General features: G+C 38.0%; 1 protein-coding gene across 1 annotated transcript; it reads right to left on the reverse strand.

Moving 5' to 3' along the window:
- Positions 1-12464: 12464 nt before the first annotated feature.
- On the reverse strand, positions 12465-18711 carry OTX1 (orthodenticle homeobox 1). The gene is made up of 5 exons (XM_053460657.1): positions 18522-18711; positions 16837-16914; positions 16473-16696; positions 14653-14804; positions 12465-13293 (listed from the first exon to the last, which is right to left on the reverse strand). Exons 3-5 carry the CDS (start codon positions 16567-16569, stop codon positions 12535-12537), a joined length of 1008 nt encoding a protein of 335 aa, XP_053316632.1. The 5' UTR covers positions 16570-16696; positions 16837-16914; positions 18522-18711; the 3' UTR covers positions 12465-12534.
- Positions 18712-21660: the final 2949 nt, after the last annotated feature.

The raw sequence follows: 21660 nt of genomic DNA on the forward strand, positions 1-21660 counted from the left end.
GTCATGACGTGTGGCTCCCCCTGCTCGGGAAATAATGCACTTTATTGTCTGAGTGTAATTATAGACTGATTCTATCTTTCATGAATTGGTTTAATTATTCATAACCCCAACAATAAGTTGTCCAGCAACAGAATAAAGGGAGGTATAGTCTATCAGTCTGTTCATCTTCTATAAGCCTTAATGGGCAACCATTTAAAAATGTTTTTTTTTTCTCAGTTATGTGCAGATATGCTATTTTATTAACCCTGTGAAGACCAGAGAGGTCCCCAGTCATTCACACCGTACTGGCACTCAAAGAGTTAAATATGCGCAGGATAATCATTCTACACAGCAATACGACCAGGTTTATAGACATCATGCTTACAAGAGGAAAGCACCGTTACTCAAGATAAAGATATATCACGGTTTCTATCTCAAGAGTTAGTTTTATGTTGCAATCTATGAACAAAGGTGATATTCAATTACCAAATATAATCCTGCCCCCAGCATCCCCAAAACGAGATTATATTGTTGTGAATTGCATACATGCGCAAAGCAAGGTACTGGAGTTTTTATGTTTTACACTGATTTGCCAAAAAACACACTGTTATATGTGGGAAAAAAGGATGATCAGGACCAGTTTTGGTCCCAACTTTTTTATGCTGTTTTGTAATTTATGTGAACATTTAATGTTTTTGAACAACTTTTACTACATTAGCAGCTTTTATAAAGACTCAATAAAGTAATAGAACACCAAGCAGATATTTTTCATGTTTAGATATTTTTGTAAGTTAAACCAGAAATAGAACAGACATTTTTTAAGCAATATGTTATCTCACCCATCCTATTTGCCCTACTTTATACATAAACAGTGAGCATATTTATTGCTAAAAGGTCATACAAGCGTACAAATCAAGCACAGAGAGACTATATGCACTTAGTCACATTTTAATGCTAATTCAAAATATATAATACAATAATTCTTGTTTATTTTCATTGATTTGTCGACCTATCAAAAAGGTTTGCGAGTTCTCTAAACTGCTGCCATGTGTCAGATAGGCAGAACTGTTCTGAATTGCAGCCATGTCAGTAACAAGTCACAGTCTATGTAAAGGATTAGGATGACACCAGGCTGGGATCTCTAATCCTGTACTATTACATTATAATCTATTTAGCCTGCATGTCAAGAGGCTTTGGGTTTACAAAAACAAAGGATATGTCATGGTGTATTTTAATGAAACTTCTACGATACTTTCTATGCATAGAAAAGTTAAATGATTGGTTGAATATTTTAAATCCAGTTTCACTTTTTGTTTTTTTTGGATTTGCTTGCAATGTCATTGCACTCATCAGAGATTCATATCTGGTACTTTCAATAACTAACCTGTTTCTGTGTGATTTATTCACAAATAAGGGAACCCTCAAGATTGTAAGCGTGCGAGCAGGGCCTCTCCACCCCTTGAATAAATGTATTGTATTAAGTGCTGCGTAAACTGTTGGCGCTATATAAATAAATAATAATTATAATAATAATTTGCAGTTTCAACCACACTATGAAAGATGAATGGTTCTATGAGAATGGTTTTGTTGGTCCTACATAATCCATAATTAACTTATTGAAATGTCCTACACTGTCTCACTAGGGAAAATGGATATAGCCATATGAAGAAGAGACCTATAAGATTCCTGAAAGTATATGCGACTCAACATCTTTTTATGTGCTGGCCCAATACAAGGAATCACCCTTGACTAAACACATCATCTTGAGCCAACTCACAGATTTAACTATTAATAAGGCAGAGCCAGTCAACCCCTTCTTGCGTTATAAGTAAGAGTCAGCATTTCAACCCCAGCAAACACCCTGTTTAGTGAATAAGGCCCTATGAATTAATATGAGGAGAATATCCTTACCAGGAAACACTTTGGAACCAACCCACAGTTCCAGAATTATTTTACACAGATTTAAGGATTTTAGGGTAAATGGACAGATACTCTGTGACTTTGGGTAGCTGTACAGTCACAGGTGGGCTGTCATGTTTTTTATGGGCACAAAAATGCCAAATTGATTTCATGGTAGTTTGGTCACTATATAGTGATTTGTTTCTTACAAGTATGCCATAGGTGGAACTATTTCTTGATTTCAGGTGACTCTGATGAGGATCGTTTATGAGTTCTCAATAGCTCAACAAAGTCCACTTTAAAGGCCCTGCAGGGACACTCCTAGGGGTTTTCGAATGCCCCTTTCTGCATGGGGTTGTCTAGGGTTGAATGCTAATGAATAATCTTTCCTTTATATACATATGCCCTTTTTATATGTTGCTGAGTGGTCACTAGCTGTGAATTTCACAGGGATGGCTTATACATTATTAAAGAGACACTCCAGTCATCATATGCACTATAATGCATATGATTGCGGTGTCACCTGTGTGTGTGTATGTATATGTACATTTGCTCTCCTTCACCATTTTTTCCGGCAATTACAAGATACTTCAGTATACGTTCTTTGTTAGTGGGGCTGAACCTAAGGCTCACCTTTTCTGTTTCAGTAATATTGTTCAGTAAAATAAAACATTAAAACTGCTCAGTTAATTATACTTCTCTACATGCCGTACATCACCAACAGCCTCACTTTATGGTAGAACAACACTGCACAGCCAGAAGTGCTGTATCTTCTGCCAAGAGTGCACCGTGCCTAGGAGATTGTTCCATGATCAAAGAACAGATGAGTCAGGCGATGTTCCATCTCCCACGGCAACACCAGATCTTTTTCAGCTCCACTGAAGTCTACAGTCATCTTCTAGTCAACTTACCCAACAGGAACTGAGAAAAGAGGCTCTGTAGGCTTCATGTCGCAGTTCTCAAACAGATTCCAAAATGACTTCTGCATCCCCAAACCCCACAGGAAAGCAAATAGTCATTGATGCAAAAAAAATGTTGTGTATGTGTGAAGTTCGAACAAATGCATATTTTTACTTTTAATTGGGATTTTTTTTTTAAAATGTAATTACCCTTTTTAATTACCTCATTTAATTGTAAGTAATTGAGTGTTAGAAGCAACAAGAACAGGAAAACTGTCATGTATCTTTGCTAAGGGCCTGCAATGTTTGTATCAGAGTTGCTCAACCATGAGATGCCAAATTATATTCCTTGTTCTTTTTATGATCTAGATGATTTTTCACAAAGTGATCATTAGAATCCAGCCTTCCCCACCATATTTCATTTCAGTTTACACAACTTTCCAGTTTGTTTCCAGCACAGTTAAATAAGTACGACTTCAAAGGGAGATATAGTTATGTGCTAAGAGGTGAGTCAAATGAAGAAACTAAACTCATATGTGTAAAGACTTGTATGAAAACAGACCTACCAGGCACTATGGGGATTCAATGGATTGCCTCCATAGCTAACTCATGTAAATACATCTACCTAACATCTACCATATAACCACAACAGTGTTAATCAAAGAATAATATTATTGCCACCTGATGCTTCTGGACAGGGTGTTGTTAAGGCTTCTCTTCACTTTAATTCCACCTTCCATAGGTTACTACCTACAATAGTCAAGGAGATGAAGGAGGTTCATAGCACCTGATGTTTTCCAAGTTTTACCTGGAGACCCCAGGACCTACCAATAATTCCATGAACACTCAACTCAAGACAAAATGTACATGGGCTCAAGGCAGCAGATGTGCATGAACCCGCTCAAATTCCTACATTTGGCTGCAATGACAGTTTTATTGTGGATTTATATTCCCCTGTAATGACCAAAGCATAACAAGTTCTGGATGCAGAGGAGAAACCATGAATGTCTATCTAGGAAAGATAGAAATGCAGTGATCTTCTTCAACTCCAGCTACTGTAAATCAGTTTGAGGTGATCCTGACTTGCCTGTGCTTACCAGACAGTCTTTTAGAGCATTAACCCTTAATGATGCACATCAATGATGCATCACACTCATATGCTGCATGTCAATTATATTATATGACATTTTCATTATTCTGCTCCCTAGTGACCCATACTTTACAGCTACTGTTTTTTTTTTTTTTTAGAAACTCCCACTGTCCCGACTGTTTTAAAGCCTATATTTATATGTTCCAAATTCTGTTTGGTGTAGTCTCTTTTAACATAAAGTATTCGTATTGTCATTAAAATGAGTACTTGAAAATAATGTATTTGGATACTATAAAGCCAATGCAAATAAAAATGTTACTCTATATAATGGCTGTGATTTCTGTAATAAGTAGTTTAAAAAGCATGTAAAAGTTATGTTATTTTGTACTTGTGTATAACACACCTCCTCTTTAGGGGTACTAAAATTAGACTGCACATGTATGTATCATTTGTGAGGTTTTACGGTAGTATATAGGCAAGGAAGGCTTAAAACACTTCCTACCTTTATATTTTGTAGACAATGCACTCCATGTGCACTATCCTGACCTATCCAAAACATATTTAATAAAAGTATAAAAAAATGAATAGTGATCCAAGGATCCCCTCATCGTGCAAATGTTTTCTCCAGACCCCCTAGTGGCTATATTTGGAACTGCAAATCAAAACACACGGAATGGCTTCAGCCATGTCACTAAGTCTTTCTCTCAGAGTACAGCTGAGCATAATCTACCAGCACTCCTCCTGCATTGAGTTAAGATATAAACCTGGTATCATAAAGCCTAAAGGTTTTCGTTAGAATCCTACCCAGGACTGAAAGTATATATACTATGCCATAAACTCCTGCAGATGTCTAAAGGCATACTACACCTTCAAAACCATCCTACTAAATCCAACTGCAGCTGATTGCATTCATTCATGTGGAACTCCTGGCCAGCTAGGCTTCACCTGGGGGCCTTAATATTATTCCGCTGCTACCATAAATTACATGAATTATGGTCCATCCACACCCTAACCATGGAGAAGCTTCTAAAACGACATGCTTGTTCATATATATATATACCTGATGAAAGTCTGTAATAAACAAGACTGAAACGTTGACTTAAAAACCGAAGTTGTTTGTGTGGTCATTTGCAAAGTCCCTGGAGTGCCGGTAATTATTTTTGGACTTTATATATATATATATATATATATATATATATATATATATATATATATATAATAATGATAATAAAAATAATAGATATGGTATGGCATGGAGCTGGATTACTGTAGTTTTAAAAGCTTCTTTTATGATTAACTAAAACTGGAGGATCAGCGGTTTAGATTATTTAGCAGGATTTTTTATTGTTCATATTGAAGTATACACCTTTATGTAAATTTAATTCAATGTATTCAATACATTCATAACTGAATATATACTTTCCATATCATACACATTTACATATGATAAAGTACAAGAGGGAAGTTTGTTTCAAAGAAGGAAAAATGTTAGAACAAGAGATCATAATCTAAAACTAGAGGGTCTGAGGCTCAGGTGTTAAAGTTTTTCTTTAAGGAGAGGGTGGTACATAAATGGAACAGCCTCCCATCACACGTGGTAGAGACTAATACAGTGAGGGGATTAAAACCTGTATGAGATAGGCATAAAGCTATCCTGAATCTAAGACAAGACCAAGGGCTGATTATCATGTCTTTGCATCATGAAAATTGGGTAGGCAAAATGAGCCAAATGGCATATCTAGCATCAGATTCTAAGTTTCTGTGTTTACAAGAATGATTTTAGTACCTTTTATTTATCATCATGATGAGCACATCAGCAACTCTATTCAGCACTTTTATAATCAAATGCTTCAGTTAAAAGAACTCATCTGAGCAGGGCCCTCCTCACCTTTTGTTTCTCTATTTCTTCTTGTTATGTTATATACTAGTTGTTATGCGCTGTCTACCTTTTGTGTAGTGCGGTAGTATTTGAAGGCACTGTATAAAAATAAATAATATTCATAATAATAATAATAGATATAATAATACAAATAAAAGGGGCTCTGTGATCAATGAAATAATGTTTTAATAAAGTGGAACAGAAATTTCTGATTATATAGTAAGCTCAATAATTCCCAAATACACTGGAAATACTACAAAAGTGGAGCTTGTTTTAACTGTGCAATAAATGTAATAGAAAAATAAAACACACAAAATGATTGTGGAGTTTAGAATGTTTTCATACCCCTCAAAGTCTTGAGTCCAAACATTAAAGTATTTGCCTATAACACATTTTATTTTTTTGTATTCCTGGAAATAACATGTATAACATATAGTAGAAAAGTTCACTTTTACCAAAAACTACATTTATTTTGCACCCCAGTTTTAACTAGAATTTTAATACTCATGTGCTCTCTACTTTCTGATTGTTACTGTTATTGTGAGTGTTTTATTAATTATATAAGGGACTTTAGGAAGCAGATGATAAAATCTGTGTGAGATGTGGGCTCAAGATATATATATATCAGGTTCAACCCACCCAAGATGGTGAACTGCAAGATACCCCTGAATGGGAATCTCTGGTTTTTGCCAGATTAATAGCGATTTTCACAGAGCATTCAGCACAATATTCCCTTCAATGCAGGTTTTTTTATTGGTGATGCATTTAACCCTCAGACTGATCACTAATCACATTCCAGCCACTCTTTACACTTATTACAAAATCTCCACATTTTCCAGATAAAGTCAGTTATTTGAGAAAATGAAATCGGAAATATAACCATAAATTATCATTTATTTGCTCTTCCCTCTGCTCAGAATTTCTGTCTGGCAATAAGTGACTCGTCTGCAGTGACCAGGGAGGTTTGCAATTCAATGTAATGTTTTATTTCCCATTACCTTAATATTAAACGCTTCATTTAAAAAAAAAGTTTAATGGTTCATAAAATTTACAACTGAATCGTTTTACAAATTATAACAAAATAACAAATAACAAAATAAACACATCCCTGTACTAATTATATTGCCAATTACAGGGTTTCTTAAATACGGTATATACGATCTATATATATATGTATATATAGATAGATAGATAGATAGATAGATAGATAGATAGATAGATAGATAGATAGATAGATAGATAGATAGATAGATAGACACAAGAGAGAATAAATAAACCAGGTCGTTTGAATTATCAAAAGGATTAACATTATTTAGTCATGGGCATGGGATGGCCTAATAGCCCTTTCATAGGCTGATACCCCTTTACCTAATTTGCTTTATTCCTGGTATTAAGAGTGATGGGCGTTGAAGTTGCCCAGAAGAATCTCACACAGGATTGCACCTTAGGAGGACACTGCTTAGTAAACATGCTGATATTTGAAAAATTGCTTTAAGGGGAATCATTGGTACTTTTGGAAAAAATGAATTCATTAAAGAAAGCTGCCCAATGCGTGTGCTTTTTCTTTGTGTAGTCATTCTAGAGTTATGGAAGCTGAAACCAGAGGCAGTCTGTGGCAGGGCCAGCATTGTGTGGTCAATTCCCTGTCCTAAAGTGCTCTCCCTTCTCCTGGCCCGCAGGCTGCCTGTGTCAGTTAACAAGAATCAGCAACTTAACAATAAGACCACAAAGGGGGAGTTAAATAGTTTTCTTATGTTCTGTTTTATTAAGGATCTATTGCATGTTTTTATCGATACAGAGCGATGCGAAGTTGTATTTAGTGTATGGGCAGTGACAGGCTGGATTTGGGGGAAATAACACTTTGGATGCCACTGTTTGTCTGACTTCTGGCTACAACATCGAATTAGGTAAACTTTTCCAGACCTCTTTGTTAGTTTCACTTTCATGTTTAGGAACCAAAGACAAATGTATCCATTTCTTATTGCTTTTATAAAGTTATAGAGTATTAAATAGTAACTCTATTACCTATATGGCATTATACACATCCAATTAAAGTGTGCATTCACACAACAACAACAGGGATTGGTCACAATTTTGGATTATCATCAGTATGTAATATATATATATATATATATATCTATATATATATATAGATATATATATATATATATATATATATTGATAGTAATAATAATAGTCTCATAACCAATGTTTGATCACAGTTTTATAATCAATGTAGAGTGGGCTACTGTGATGTGGGTAATAATAATAATTAATAACAATAATTAACAATAATAATAGTTTATGTTGTTGTTGTTAGTGTCATCGTCATTGTGTGAATAACAAAAATATCTGTATCAACATTAACACTTTCAGAGTCACAGACGGTTTTGTTGGTATAAAAAGGGTATATTGATGTTTATTTAAGCATTTAAAATTTACATAAAGGATTATAAAGGGTTATTAGACCCATATCCACCCTCCCCTTAGCTAATGCAATTGCTCTGGACAGGTAAATATAGCACTTGTTCTGTAACCTGAGAGATAAGGGTAATAGCCAATTGCCTCAGTGTAGTAGTCATGGACATTAGAGGGTAATTAGAGGGTAATTGCCTGGAGTTCCCAGCTCGGTATTTTATTCTCTATGTAGATACAGATTGGATACTGGTGTTGCTTTTTTGTTCTAGCAAAAATATAATTATTATCATTATTTGAGCAACAAAAATGATAATAATAATAATAAAACAGGCATGGAACAGCCCTGTAGCCACTACTGTCCTTCAAGATGCAAATTAGCAAAAAGAAAGAAAACTAGTTTTTATCATTATTATTTTAGGATATTTTATATTTACATTTTTTCTCTTATGACCTAATTATTTTATTTTTTTCCACCCCTGCAGTCAGATCACAGATCACAAGCTACATTATTTATATAAGATCTACAGTTTGATCTTAACCAGGCGCATGGTATGTAATAACAGCAATTATTGCACATTGTATCTCAAATTATCTGTGATCACGGTTTTTTGTAACCATTTTAATTTGATGATAGCACATTCTGTTACAATTTATTCTAATTCATTTGACTACTGTTCCATTTCGTAATGCATAAATTAACAAAATGTGGATCTGTTTTAAAAACGAAAATATTACAGGTTGATAGACATTTACATGCGAAAATCTGCATACTTTAGAATAAATTCGAAGATAATTCATTAAAATATTATCATGTTGAAGTTAAATTAAAATTATTGTGTTACTAACAGGTAATAACGTAATAACTTAATGATATGGGGTTGTTTTAACCATAAATCCATCAAGTCATCATTGAAATGGTTAAAAATTGACACCGTATTTTACGATTGTCGTAGTGCTGTTTTATCGCTTGTTTCAGCAAATTTATTTTAGTAAATCGTAGTGATAAACGAAACGAATATTAGTACTACAAATTAAGGAGAACCTAGAATGAGAAATCCAATGTGGAACACTGAAATTATATAAATTTTCTTATATTGGATTGGAATATAGTAATGATATTGCATTAAAATATATTCACTAAAGTAATCATCATAATTTTTTGATTTTTCATATAATTTCAACACAATTTTTACAAGACAGATAACATATTTCATCAAGCTGAAATTAGATTCGTTGGTTTTAGATCACCTCTTCCTGGTTAAAATAAGCACATTAGGTTAAAATATTAATCCATACAACCCTAAAATCTAATCTGCCATTAGCAATTTACCAAGCCTGTTTATTAAACTAAATCTAAAACAACAGGAAAAGAATTAACCAAAACATAGCCACATTTTCCTTCTTATGTTTTCTCCCTTTTGTAATTAGGAGACACACTGATTAGGCTGTGTCCCCCTGCCTGGTGCAGGGCTGTGGAGGGGCTAGCAGGTGGCACCCTGCCTGTAAGGAAAAGATCACACCATGCACCCAAGAACATCTAAAAGCATCACATAAATAGAGCCTCAAATCCAGTCCTACACCCTCTACACGTTCGGTGTTATTCAGCCCAGCGTCTGGTGTCTGCTGCTTTCTGTCATGTGATTGAATGGGTTGAAGCTGGAACCACAAGAATTTTAATTAAGTTACTTATGAGAAACGCTGCACCTCCTTCTGCCCCCACCCTGCAAAGACCCTTGCACTTATAACATCTGGATAGTGAAAAATAATACAGTATGTAGGAATCTGGGGGGGGGGGCGCTAACATTAAATAAACTAAGAAACAAAGCGGAATAATAATAAAAAAAACTAAAATAAAATAAAAACTTTTAAAAAAACTTTAAGAAACAAAAGGCAAAGAAACTAAAGTTTATTTTTTATTTCCCCCCGATTTTTAAGAAATAAACGTGTAATACTTTTCATAGGGGATAACTTAAAAAGAGTGATAAAATCAACTAAGAAAATAGGACTGGAGGATCTAAAAAGGGGATAACAAAAAATAAAATATTAAACTTAAAAAAAGACTAAGATTAAATCTTTTTTCTCTCAAGGCTTTTATTATTGTCTTTTAAATTAGATGTTTATCTGTTTCTTCTCTTAGTAAACATCAGACTCTACAGCAGCAAAAAGAATGCTTACTGGTATATATTAGATATATAAACACGTCCCAATGGCGTCGCTTTTACTTTCAATATGGACCAAATACTTTGGAATAAACATTTTAAAAGATATAACATTTATAAAATCTAAAATGCACTGAAATGAGAGATTCGTTTCAGGTCTATGTGTATTTTATAGTTGAAAATAATTATATTTAACACTAGTAGCTCCGATCAAATACCAACACTGGCATCGAATGATAGCGCATCAAATATATAAGTTCAGCGATTGCTCGAAGTTCGTTGGTGGGTTAAAAGCTCAGATAGCACAATATGACAATAATAAAATTATGTGCAGCTTTTTTTTTTTTTTATAAAAATAATTTACAGTGTGATAATTGTTTTAGCTATTGTAATCTTACATTAAACCAAAAACCTTATAATAAAAAATATCCGAAGAAATTCGGTTGCTTTTATGGGTAAAAAGCCAGTGCGATTTTCTTGCACTTAGTGGTTACTTAGCAATAAGGTGACCCGATTTACCCAAGTAGATAAAATTAAAATAAAAGAGTTGATATTTCGAGGGGCGGCTAACAAAAAAGGAGCGAGAATAAGAAACCATTACAAACCTTAGTCGGCAACCAAACGTCAATGTTTAGACGCAAATCTGATCAAATGGAACCATAATAAACTTTAATAAAACTTACGATCTTATTAAATCAATGTCCGCTATATCATACACCGATCACGGCACAAGTTCGATTTATTTTCTTTTTAATGACAGCGCTAACCGTGTGCCAAAGAGTTAAATTCGAATTCCTGTAACGGAACACCGACATCGGGTGTATACTGGGATCTAGAGCCCAATATAATGGGGTAAATCAGAATTCCTCACCCTGAACGCACAAACCGTTTATATCGTTTAAATTCATAAGATAGATTTTTTTAAAGAATCCAGTATTTCTAATACCATCAGTCGGGTGCAATTAAGAATTTGCTGAGATTCTGACACTTAACGTGCAAAGAAGCAGTAACCACAAGACAATCTAAATTCATTAGTTTGATTTTTATTATGAGGGATACGCTGATATGCATTGTCCTTACAATAGGAGCAATTTCGGGATAAACATTTGTATCAAATTTTACAAAACAGTTTTAATATTTCCACCTACACAGGGACAAATGGACCTGAATCTTTAGTGACACGATGACAAAGTGCTGTATGGAAATAGCAGGAACCAAATATTAACCAGTGACCTAAATAAAGACTAAAAACAAACAAAAAAAAAAACAATAGAAAATATACTACAGATGTATTGAAAAGATCGCTATATCTGCCCGTGGAAACGCGTGGATTTTTCTTCATGTCCAATAGAAGCCAATTTAGAACCTTCGCCTATAACTTCATAAAGGACCAAAGAAAAAAAACATTTCAAGTACAATCGATAAACCAGTGCACTAAATTCTATAGTGGATCCATAGTGTGGGTTCTGCTTTTTTTAGTATAATAAAGACAGTGTTAGGGTGGTGAAGAAAAGGAAGTGTCCTCTTTAAAATGTAGAGCAGGTCCACATCACAGTGGAGATGTCAGTTTATCTTGGGATGGGGGGGTCATATCCCTGGAATGCGCATTTGTTAGGTCTTAAGGGATTTAAATTCAAACCAATTTCAACTAAAAAAAAATATTTTTTAAAAAAAGGTCCTAGAAACGGACCTGATATTTACATAATCCAGCTGCTACCGACAGCTAGATCCTACATTACAGGGAGAGGACTATACAATGTGTATGTAGATGGACACTACAAGGGGCTTCTCCATATGTATACACACATACACACTATGATGGGAGATTTTTTTTTTTTGGGGGGTGCAAAAGTTAGACTTCCCAGGTTTCCAATACATAGCGTTGACAGCACAATTACTTCAAATATTACAATCTAAATCCCAGGTCCAGAGAAGTGAATAAATAATATCACAAGACTGTAATGTCACAGTTCATGTAAGGTCCTTTCTTCTCTCCAGGCACAAGTTAATTTTTTTTTTTTTTTTTAATTATTTATATCGGTTTCCTTGTCCATAAAAAAAAAAATATAGTTAATGTAGCTCGTCTGTTCTTTTCTTGATATGGTCAGCTAGCTCCAGTGGGGTTGTCTTCCTCATATACATTTATATATATATTTATTTATATTCTTGGGAATGTAGGCAACACTTTAATGAAAATGTTTGCTCTTTGGTTCACAAGACCTGGAACCTCCAGGAGGCCTGATCTTTGTAGTCCAGGCAGTCAGTGGAGTTGAAGTTGAGTTTCCAAGAAGAAGCTGCAGCTTGGTCCTTGTAGTCCAGACAGTCAGAGGAGTTGAAGGCCAGCCCAGTACCAGCATAGCCCTGGTGGTGATGGTGGTGGTGATGATGGCCGGAGGTCTGGCTCAAGTGGTGGTGGTGATGGTGGTGACTTGACATGGAAGAAGGGGTCATAGGGCTAAGCTGGTGAGGGTGGTGGTGTGAATGCATGGGGGCCAGATAGGAGCTGCAGTCCACCCCACCAAAATAAGAGGAGGAGGGGGCAGGGTAGCCCTGGGTGTAGCCGGCAGCCTGACTGTAGGACATGGGGTAAGATGCTGCAGAAGCCGAGCTGGAGCGTTGCATGCACGAGGCGCTGCCTGCTCCCAGGGAGTCTGGGGCAGATCCTGGAGCAGGGCCCGTGCCCGGGGAGATGGAGGCTGGGCTCCAGATGGAAGATGCTGTGGGGGTGCCGCCGTTCAGTGGGCCCGCACCCAGGCCAGGGTTTCCAGACGAATTGGAGCTGGATGAAGAGGAGGATGAGGAAGAAGAGCTGGACACGGCCGGCGGGGTGAACTGGCCGCTGCTCTCGGAGCCCGAGCTCTCTCTGGCCGGGCTGCATTTCTTTTTGGCCGGCCGGCTCTTAGCTCCGCTGTTGCTGCTCTGCTGCTGCTGTTGCTGTCGGCATTTAGCTCGGCGATTCTTAAACCAGACCTGCGAGGAGCACATCGGGGCACGTTAGAAAGCGCTACGCAGACAGTGGGGTTACATATCACGGGGCCCCTACTTCTATTCACTAAAGCGTGACAGGCTGTGTGAGTTGCTACTGGGCCCCATTCTACCATTTTAAGTACCTTACAATTATAAATAAATAAAAAAAAAAAGTTTCAAATGCTGCCATTCCAAACCCGCCCGGGAGGAACGGATAGAAAAGGGGAGGGAAATAAAAATAATCCCATCACCACACTACAGCGTTTATTGTCAAACTTATCCACCTGTCCCGTAGAGTACTTTGGCACTGAACAAGTTAATGCAGAAGACAGGGTTCAGGCTCCGCCCATTCGTTTAGGCGGGAAGTTTGACTGTTGACCTATTCTGCCTGAAGAGGGCGCCGCCGAGCCAACAGCAAATCCCAGGCACAAAGCAGCCATCATAGTGAATGGGGTGACCGAAACCTAATCCGCCAGTTAGAATGCCGCAATAACCCCACATTAACGGGCAACACCCCATAGTGACCCGACTTTACTGCAAGCCCTGCTCTACAGAGGTTCTGAGGTTCACGGCATGTCTCCCCCAGACAAAGGTCACCCACCTGGTCCTAAAGTCTCCCAGTAGCACGGAGGGCATCCTGGTCCCCGGTATAGTCAGAAAAGAAAAATTGACCCCGAATTCCAGCTGCGCAAACAGTGACGCTTCACACATTCCCGACGGGCCGCACATATTAGGTATATTATGGGACCGCCGGGGAGATGTGACGGCGCCAACTAATGAAAGCCCCCAGCTGAATAATGCATGGCTTCTGTCTGTCACCTGCTCTTCGCCTAAAGATACCCCCCACACCAACCAACAGATGCCCCCCATGCAAAGCTCAAGGCTGCACCCACCCCACACGGGGCAGATAACACAGAGGGCGCCACACCTGCTCATTTTCATCAAGCACCACAGGGGGCTGCCATATAAGCAGCAGATTAGGGCCACTGGTATAACGGGGTGAGGCAGATTCCTCCAAAACCGAATATAGTGCCTTGCCCTCTGTTTATAACATGCCTCAGTGTGACTGGCCTTGTCGAAATGGTCGATGTTTAATAAGTTATTTTGTATACATTATATCATTATCGCTACAATGCATCTTGTTACTAACAGGCGATCCGAACTATTATAAAAATAGTTACCCATTTTCGTCAACTGGGACCCCCTAAATCTTTTCACTCAAGGACCCTCAACAGAGCCACCTGGATCTCCAATACTACGTATCTCCGTACACAGAGACCAAAGAGGCTAGGGCAGGAGAGGGGTCACCCTGAGGAGGGGCAGTATATGCGCATGCAGGGGCTGCAGGGCGTGTGTTCTCACCTGGACCCGGGATTCCGGGAGGTTGATCTTCAGGGCCACCTCCTCCCTCATGAAGATGTCCGGGTAGCGGGTCTTCGCGAACAGAGCCTCCAGCACGTCCAGCTGGGAGCGGGTGAAGGTGGTTCGCTCCCTGCGCTGCTTCCTTGGAGTGGCTGCGGACACAGGGGCAAAAGTCAGACGAGATCCCAGCGACACTGCCCTGGGGCTACCCCCCAGCTGCCCCCCGACACTGCCCTGGGGCTACCCCCCCAGCTGCCCCCCGACACTGCCCTGGGGCTACCCAAAAAGTTACAAGAAAAAGGGGGCCAATTATCTCCCCTGTTACTAATTATCTTGTCACATATATATTCATTATATATTTATATATTAACAGTGGACCGATTGGAATGATCTTTAATGATGATTTCATTTTCACAGTGCCTGCACTCCAGGCTAGAACTAAGCGAGTGGAATTATTCAAAAATATTTAACATAATAAAAATTCCTGATTTGGAAAGATAAAAAATATATATATTATATAGATATGCAAGAAATTCACTAGTTATGTAAATAATTTAACTTTGCATCAACTCAGTTTTTCCCGAAAACGAAATATTATACCGGGTTTAAAAATGGAATTGCTGGGTTTCTTTTGATTAAACACAAACAAACCTAACGCAAAGTAACCCGTGCGCTGAATTACATGCCTAGAAAATGCCTTCTACCTGGGAATAAAAAAACTGGATATTTAAAACGTGTTAAAAGGCTTAATTTCAGATTGTTGAAAAATCAGTACTTTTCTACCGGAGAAACCGATTCATCCGGTTTACGGTCGGTTTAATTTAGAAGCGCTATACCTACTATAACTTGGCCGCTCTCAAGACCCACGCAGGAAGATTATACGCGCTATTCTTTGGAGAATTTTGTGTTTTCAGAATGTCCTTCGTGGATCAATTTATTTATTTATTATATTAACACAATACTAAATGACTACATGAAAGTGTGCTATCCTCATACTACAGAGCTTGTGGGATAAACTTCCTTAAGTGCTCTGACCTATGAACTTTGCTTATAAATATCGGGTTTCCTGTGCTAGTGTGTAACATAAATTATATTAAATATGAGATTTTTCTTGGTTGAAAGAAATAATTTAGCTGGACACGGATTCCCAAGTTATCGAAAGAAAAAACTATTTTTTTTTCTTTGTTATTTTCTTCTGGGTTTTTTCTCTTTCCTTTTATTATAAAAGAAAAAAAAAATTAAAAAAAACAAAAAACACATCGCTTCTAAAACGCAGGTTTGTTTCTTTCCCAAGACAGACCAGTTCATTCTCCAAAATGTAAGCAGAGGCTCCTCTATTATTCTGCATGTAAATTCAGCATATTAATTATGGCTCTGCCCGGCAGCTGATATAAACAGGCAAGCCCAAAATATAAAAATATGTCTAATTACTCTAAACTGAAATCTTCAAGAAATACTAAAATATATATATTATATAAATAAGAAAAAAAAAAGTTTTACACCAGTTAGACACCAGAACCCGATACAGTTTTCTTATAAAACAAAGCCACACTTTATTTGTAACCCTAAATCACAAGTTATTCTGCAATGTGTAAATATTTTATAAACTAAAATGCAGGAGGTAATAACACCGTTTAAAGAGAAAGTTACAAGATTTTAAAAGGCGGCTTGAAGACCATTTAATTATGGAGCCGGACCTGAGGATCTATAATTGGGGTAAATGTGGGCTGATCCTGTCCAGGCCTCTGTAAAGTGAAGCGATTTATTATTCCTGAAAATCGCTTTTTCATTTATTTTAAAAGGACCATGGAGGGTCTTACCTGGATATCCCACTGAAGGGTGAAGCAAGTCCATGGCAGGTCCTGTAAGCCCCAAGCCATTCATGCCATATGGGGGCTGTTTGAGGTATGACATCATGCTAAAAGCTGGACAGGGATTCCCAAATTATCCACAGAAGAAACTTTATATTTTTTTCTTTGTTATTTTCTTGTTTGTTCTTTTACTTTGAATTATTGCTTCCCACTGAGACAGATCTCATATAGAACTACAAAAAAAAAATTAAACACAATTTTAAGAACATACAAACTGGCATGATGCGATTTTATCCAAATCACACTCAATCTATATAAAATAGTTACTACAGATAGAAATCTAGAACAACTCCAGAAAGGACCTTTTACTTACATAAATTAAACGTTCTCATCTGAAACCCGATTTAAAAACCATGTGTAATTTCCAGAGACTCGAATAAACATCTAAGATCTGCAAGGGAAAATAAGAGGTTTTGGAATTTAGAAGATTTGCTTCTGGAATTGTAATTCTGCCTGTATCCCGTCCTAAAACAGCAGGATTCGGCGTATTACATTCGAAAATTATGTAAAGGCAGAAAACATTGTTCAGAAAGGTTTCCGTATAAGAATTACCTGCGCTAAATGTTTCACCCGAAGTTTCAAAATAAACAAACTTAATAACAGAATAACATCCGAATTGTCACAGCTTCTAAATTTTCCACAATGTATTAAAATATTTTATAGTTTATTTATTTATTTTTAAAGAAATTTGAAACGAAAGGTGCAGAAAATGAACTTAAGATCTTTCGGTAAGAAATGACAGGCCGAAAAGAAAAACATTGAAAGGCGCTATATTAACGAATTTAATTCTGCTTCGTATTCAATAGCCTAAAAAAAAGCAAATTAACCAAATCGAATCATTGCGTGGATTCTCCCCCCCGCTGATCGCAGTAACAGCCACCAACTTTACATATGCACAATTAGATGAGATTTATTGTCGAAGTAAACTTTTTGCAAATGGCTGCCATTGATAAGCAAATGGAAGTTTTTTTCCCGAAGTAAATGAGCCCTTCAGTTAGCGCTAATTAATGAAGGTCCAGCACAAATACCGCATTTACATAAAGCGCTCTTCCACCAAAGGTGGGCATCGCACAAGGGACCGCAGAGCTTGCAATTCATTATTTCAAAATTGGTTATTAAACAGCATGCCCAGGATAAGCCACACCAGAAAAACACTGGAAATATGAAATCAGATCCACAGGACCCTCAAAAACATCCAGAAACCCACCCCGCAGCTTCCACCCAGGACTAGACACACGTATGCAATCCACGTCTAGCTACATATATATATCTAGGGGTGGGGGGCATGCTTTCTTTATGCTCTTTTCTGGGTGATATTAAGTATTCAGAAGTGTGTGTATTGGAAACATTTCGGCCAAAACCAGTGGATACAATGTATGCCAGCCAGGGAGGCGCACTCAGAGTGAGAAACACTCAGATATTTGGAGAGAGGTTTTTGGCAGCTGAAGCTGCTCTGTTGTATAATCCTGAGCAGGTAGGAGGAGGGAAGAGGCTACGAAAAAAAAAAAAAAAAAAAACGAACCCCAAAAAAACAAAAAAAAAAAAACCAAAGTTGTCTGAAGGAGCAGTTAAGGTGAAGAATGACTTCATCCTGTACCAATCACCAAAGGGCCACAGAGCCCAAAATACACCGATCTGGGACACTCACACTCACTTCAATACGCTTCCTCAGCACAGATCTTCAGTTGGAAGTCTAGGCCTCCCTTCCAGGAGGGCAACAATAAATACCACCAATGCAGTGTGCCTTTAAGAGCCAAGTACCAGCTTCTTAGCCCTCACCTATGCTGACATGTATATGATCTATGAAGTTTAGTTTGTTAATCATTTTAAAGGGGCCGATCCCAGAAGAATTAACCCCTGAGCCCACCTCCTTCCTACTTTTTCCCCAAATGCTAAACTTGGTTCCGGTGCCAAGGGGCAGTGTGAGGGGTGAGGCTTCCTAGTGATAAATCTGGCACTGGGGCAGTTCAGGGAAGGGGTATAAATCAAGTGATTTACCTTGTCGGAGGAGTAGCTGTCCTGCGCCGGGTGCTTTAGGTGATTGGAAATGTAGACTGATGAAGATTGATCACACTCCTCTAGCCCTACCCCTTGTAAGTGAGCGAGGGGCGGCTGCGTAACTGCGCGTTTTGGCCAATCGCGTGCAGCGGAGCCTGGGAGTGACGTGCACTTTAGCCAATCACATAGCCAGTTGAATGCTTACCTCTTCACGCCCCCCCTGCCTCCTCAGCCCAGCACTGAACAAGCAGGGCTCCCGCTGCCGTGAGACGGTAAGCAAGAGGGGGAAGTGAATCCCGAATATGTGGCTAACCCATGGCAGATCCGGGGTTTTAATAAAACAAACACGGCCAACCACCAATACGGGCAGGGGGAATATTTACTAAACCAGACGGCAAAAAACATCAACATACTTCAAAATAAAAACAATCAGACTCGCCAAGTGCCCCGTGAAGCGTGAGGATCGAAAGAAATAAAATATTCAGTTTATTCCAGGTTATTTAGATTGTCATTCTGTAATTGTGAACCACAATTTAAAATTGAATATATATATATATATATATATATATATTTCCAACTCTAAATTGATATTACTCTAAGTTGACATTTTTGTCCACTCCATAAAATACAGGTAAGAAAAACATTATTATTATATTCGTTTTAAGTTCTAAAATGCAAAATTCTGTACATTATTGCATTATTGCATTCAATTACAGTCGTAATTAACACGACAAAGTGTAAATGAAATAATATTTAAAAGGCATTAAAACAAAAGTTTGATCAGTTTTCAGCAATTTCACCGGGCGTGGGGGGGGGGTGTGTGTAATTAAATTGGGTTATCTGCAGCGCTCATCACATCTGTAAACTGCATCACTACTAATCTGATAAGGTTTGGGAGGTTAGAGGATTCCATGTAACTTCTTATCAAACAAACTACATCTGCAAATTGCTAAGATCCGGATCACAAGCGGCCTAACGAAAACCCCAAAGGGGCAACCAGATACCAGCACCCCGCCAGCAATTCCCCGGCCACACTATAATTCGATTCCTACAATATTACATCATCAATACCTTTTTACCGTATCAAAATATTGGCTAAAGAACCTGATTAATATTTTAAGCAGCAGTCCGAATTTTATTTGTGATCAACAAATATTATTGTTATTATTATTATTATTAATACATTTACACCCAGTTCGTCTAAAGGTGACTTTTTGAGTGGCTTGATGTAAGGAGTATTATTTTTTATAAAAGACACTTTTTGTGTTCTGGGTTGGCACTAATGTGTCCCAAGAAAAAAAAAAGACCAGAAATTGTTAAAAATAATAAAACAAAAAAACCCAGCTATGGGTGGGGGTGTCGACAAACGGCAGGGATGGGGTTAATGCGGATTTTCTCAGCGCTTTTGTTGATCGCCCTCTCTTTTAATTGAAGTTGGATCTGGAGGCAGCTAATGTTCAAAGCGAGTGACCGCAACACCAACAAAATGACATTTTTTTGTGGACGAACAGGGGGGCATCTCCTGAAATGATGGGTAATTTATAAAGGGAGGGGGCATTGCAGATCCGTCTGTGGTCCGCAGAAGTCACCTCTAGGAATTTTCTTACAAACAAAGACACTGCAGATCATTCACACAAAAATATTAATGACCCCTCATTCATGACTTCTCTTATTCGGATTCGATTTACATTTCGTCCTTACTGTTTGACATATAAACGAATGTCTGGCATTTAATTTCTCATGCACACACTGTGTAAAGAATTACTTTATATATATACATGTATATATATATATATTTAGATTTATTTTCTATAGGTGTATATATTCTATATATATATATATTGTATATTATAGTATTTTCCAGGGGTGAGGGCTGGTCTGTGGCTGATCTGCATTGTATGAAGGTATCAAGTGGCAGAAAGCCTTTCTGTAATAAGAGTATTTTGTCTAATCCCAAATTGCAGGCGAATTCTCTTAATGCCTCTGCCCATAAACCTCGGATTAAGGGAAGTTTTGAAAGAGAGAGAGGGGGGAGCAGGAAAGGAAGGAAGAGAAAAACAACAAAACCAAACTTTAGCCGGACTAAAGCAGTGAAACTGTAACAGGATTTGTGGTGTCTGCTTAGCTGACTGGGACACCGGAGAGGCTGCAGCCCCGGCTTCTGTCTGGGGGTAAATCTGCCTTCACACCTGCGATAGACCGACTAGGGCAGAACTCACACCGGAGATCCGGATCCCACCGAAAAGCTGGGAGGCTTCGTGATTCCGATCAGCCCAACTTATCATTTCCCGGGACGGCCACCGATCTGATCTCCCCAGAGGCTCCTTCATGCATCTCGGCCTTGGATGCGGATGACAGTTCATGAAGTTTCCTAATTGCCGGGGCAGACCCCCGACTCCCTCCTCATTTACTGTTTGCCTGCAACAAAGACTCGGCTCCGGATCTCTGCCTGGAGATTGAGGGTCTGGATCCGAGCTCAGGGGGAGAGATGCCTCACCCGCCATCAATACGGATTGGAACTTTTACTTCGACTGAACCTGCCGGCCATCTACACCTTCCCGGCACGGATGCGCAACAGCTGCCCTTCCCCAGCATCAGCCCGGCCGCTTCTATTTATTTCATCAACAGACATATTCACTGATCACAAAAACTTTATATTGTATGTGAAACTCTGCAGAACATATTCGTTGCCCTTGTTTGCCTATTACCTATTTTATATATAAATATACACATATACATACATATCATATATATATATATTATATTATATATGTGTATATGTATATATTATATATATATATATATATAGTCACTATGTATCCATTGCCTGGCTGTTGCAGGAGTTCTGGATTCCGGGTGCAGGTCAGTAAAATAAATTGGAAAGTATTAAAAAGGCCAGAGAGCGCTCAGCTGCCGCTCCGTATTTTTCACTTTTAGCGATCAGAGCGCAGAAGAAGCGCTATTTCTGCCGCAACAAACAAAATCTTACCAACCTGCACCGAGAACACTAACGGGATCGGATCCAGATTGGTTCAAATTTATTTGGGTCTCATGTCTTTTACTGAACATTCTCTTTAGATTGAAACATGTATTTATTCAATCTAAGAAGCTGATCGGATTGGTGGGGCCGCTGCCTCTT

Source organism: Spea bombifrons, chromosome 3 (assembly GCF_027358695.1).
Source record: "Spea bombifrons isolate aSpeBom1 chromosome 3, aSpeBom1.2.pri, whole genome shotgun sequence".
Taxonomy (NCBI): domain Eukaryota; kingdom Metazoa; phylum Chordata; class Amphibia; order Anura; family Pelobatidae; genus Spea; species Spea bombifrons.

Coding starts and splice junctions, on each gene's coding strand:
- OTX1 (XM_053460657.1), bottom strand. CDS start 16,569: ATGATGTCATACCTCAAACAGCCCCCATATGGCATGAATGGCTTGGGG. Junction 14,805..16,472: donor CCCTTCAGTGGGATATCCAG/GTAAGACCCTCC, acceptor CTGTGTCCGCAG/CCACTCCAAGGAAGCAGCGC. Junction 13,294..14,652: donor TCCCGGAATCCCGGGTCCAG/GTGAGAACACAC, acceptor TGCTCCTCGCAG/GTCTGGTTTAAGAATCGCCG.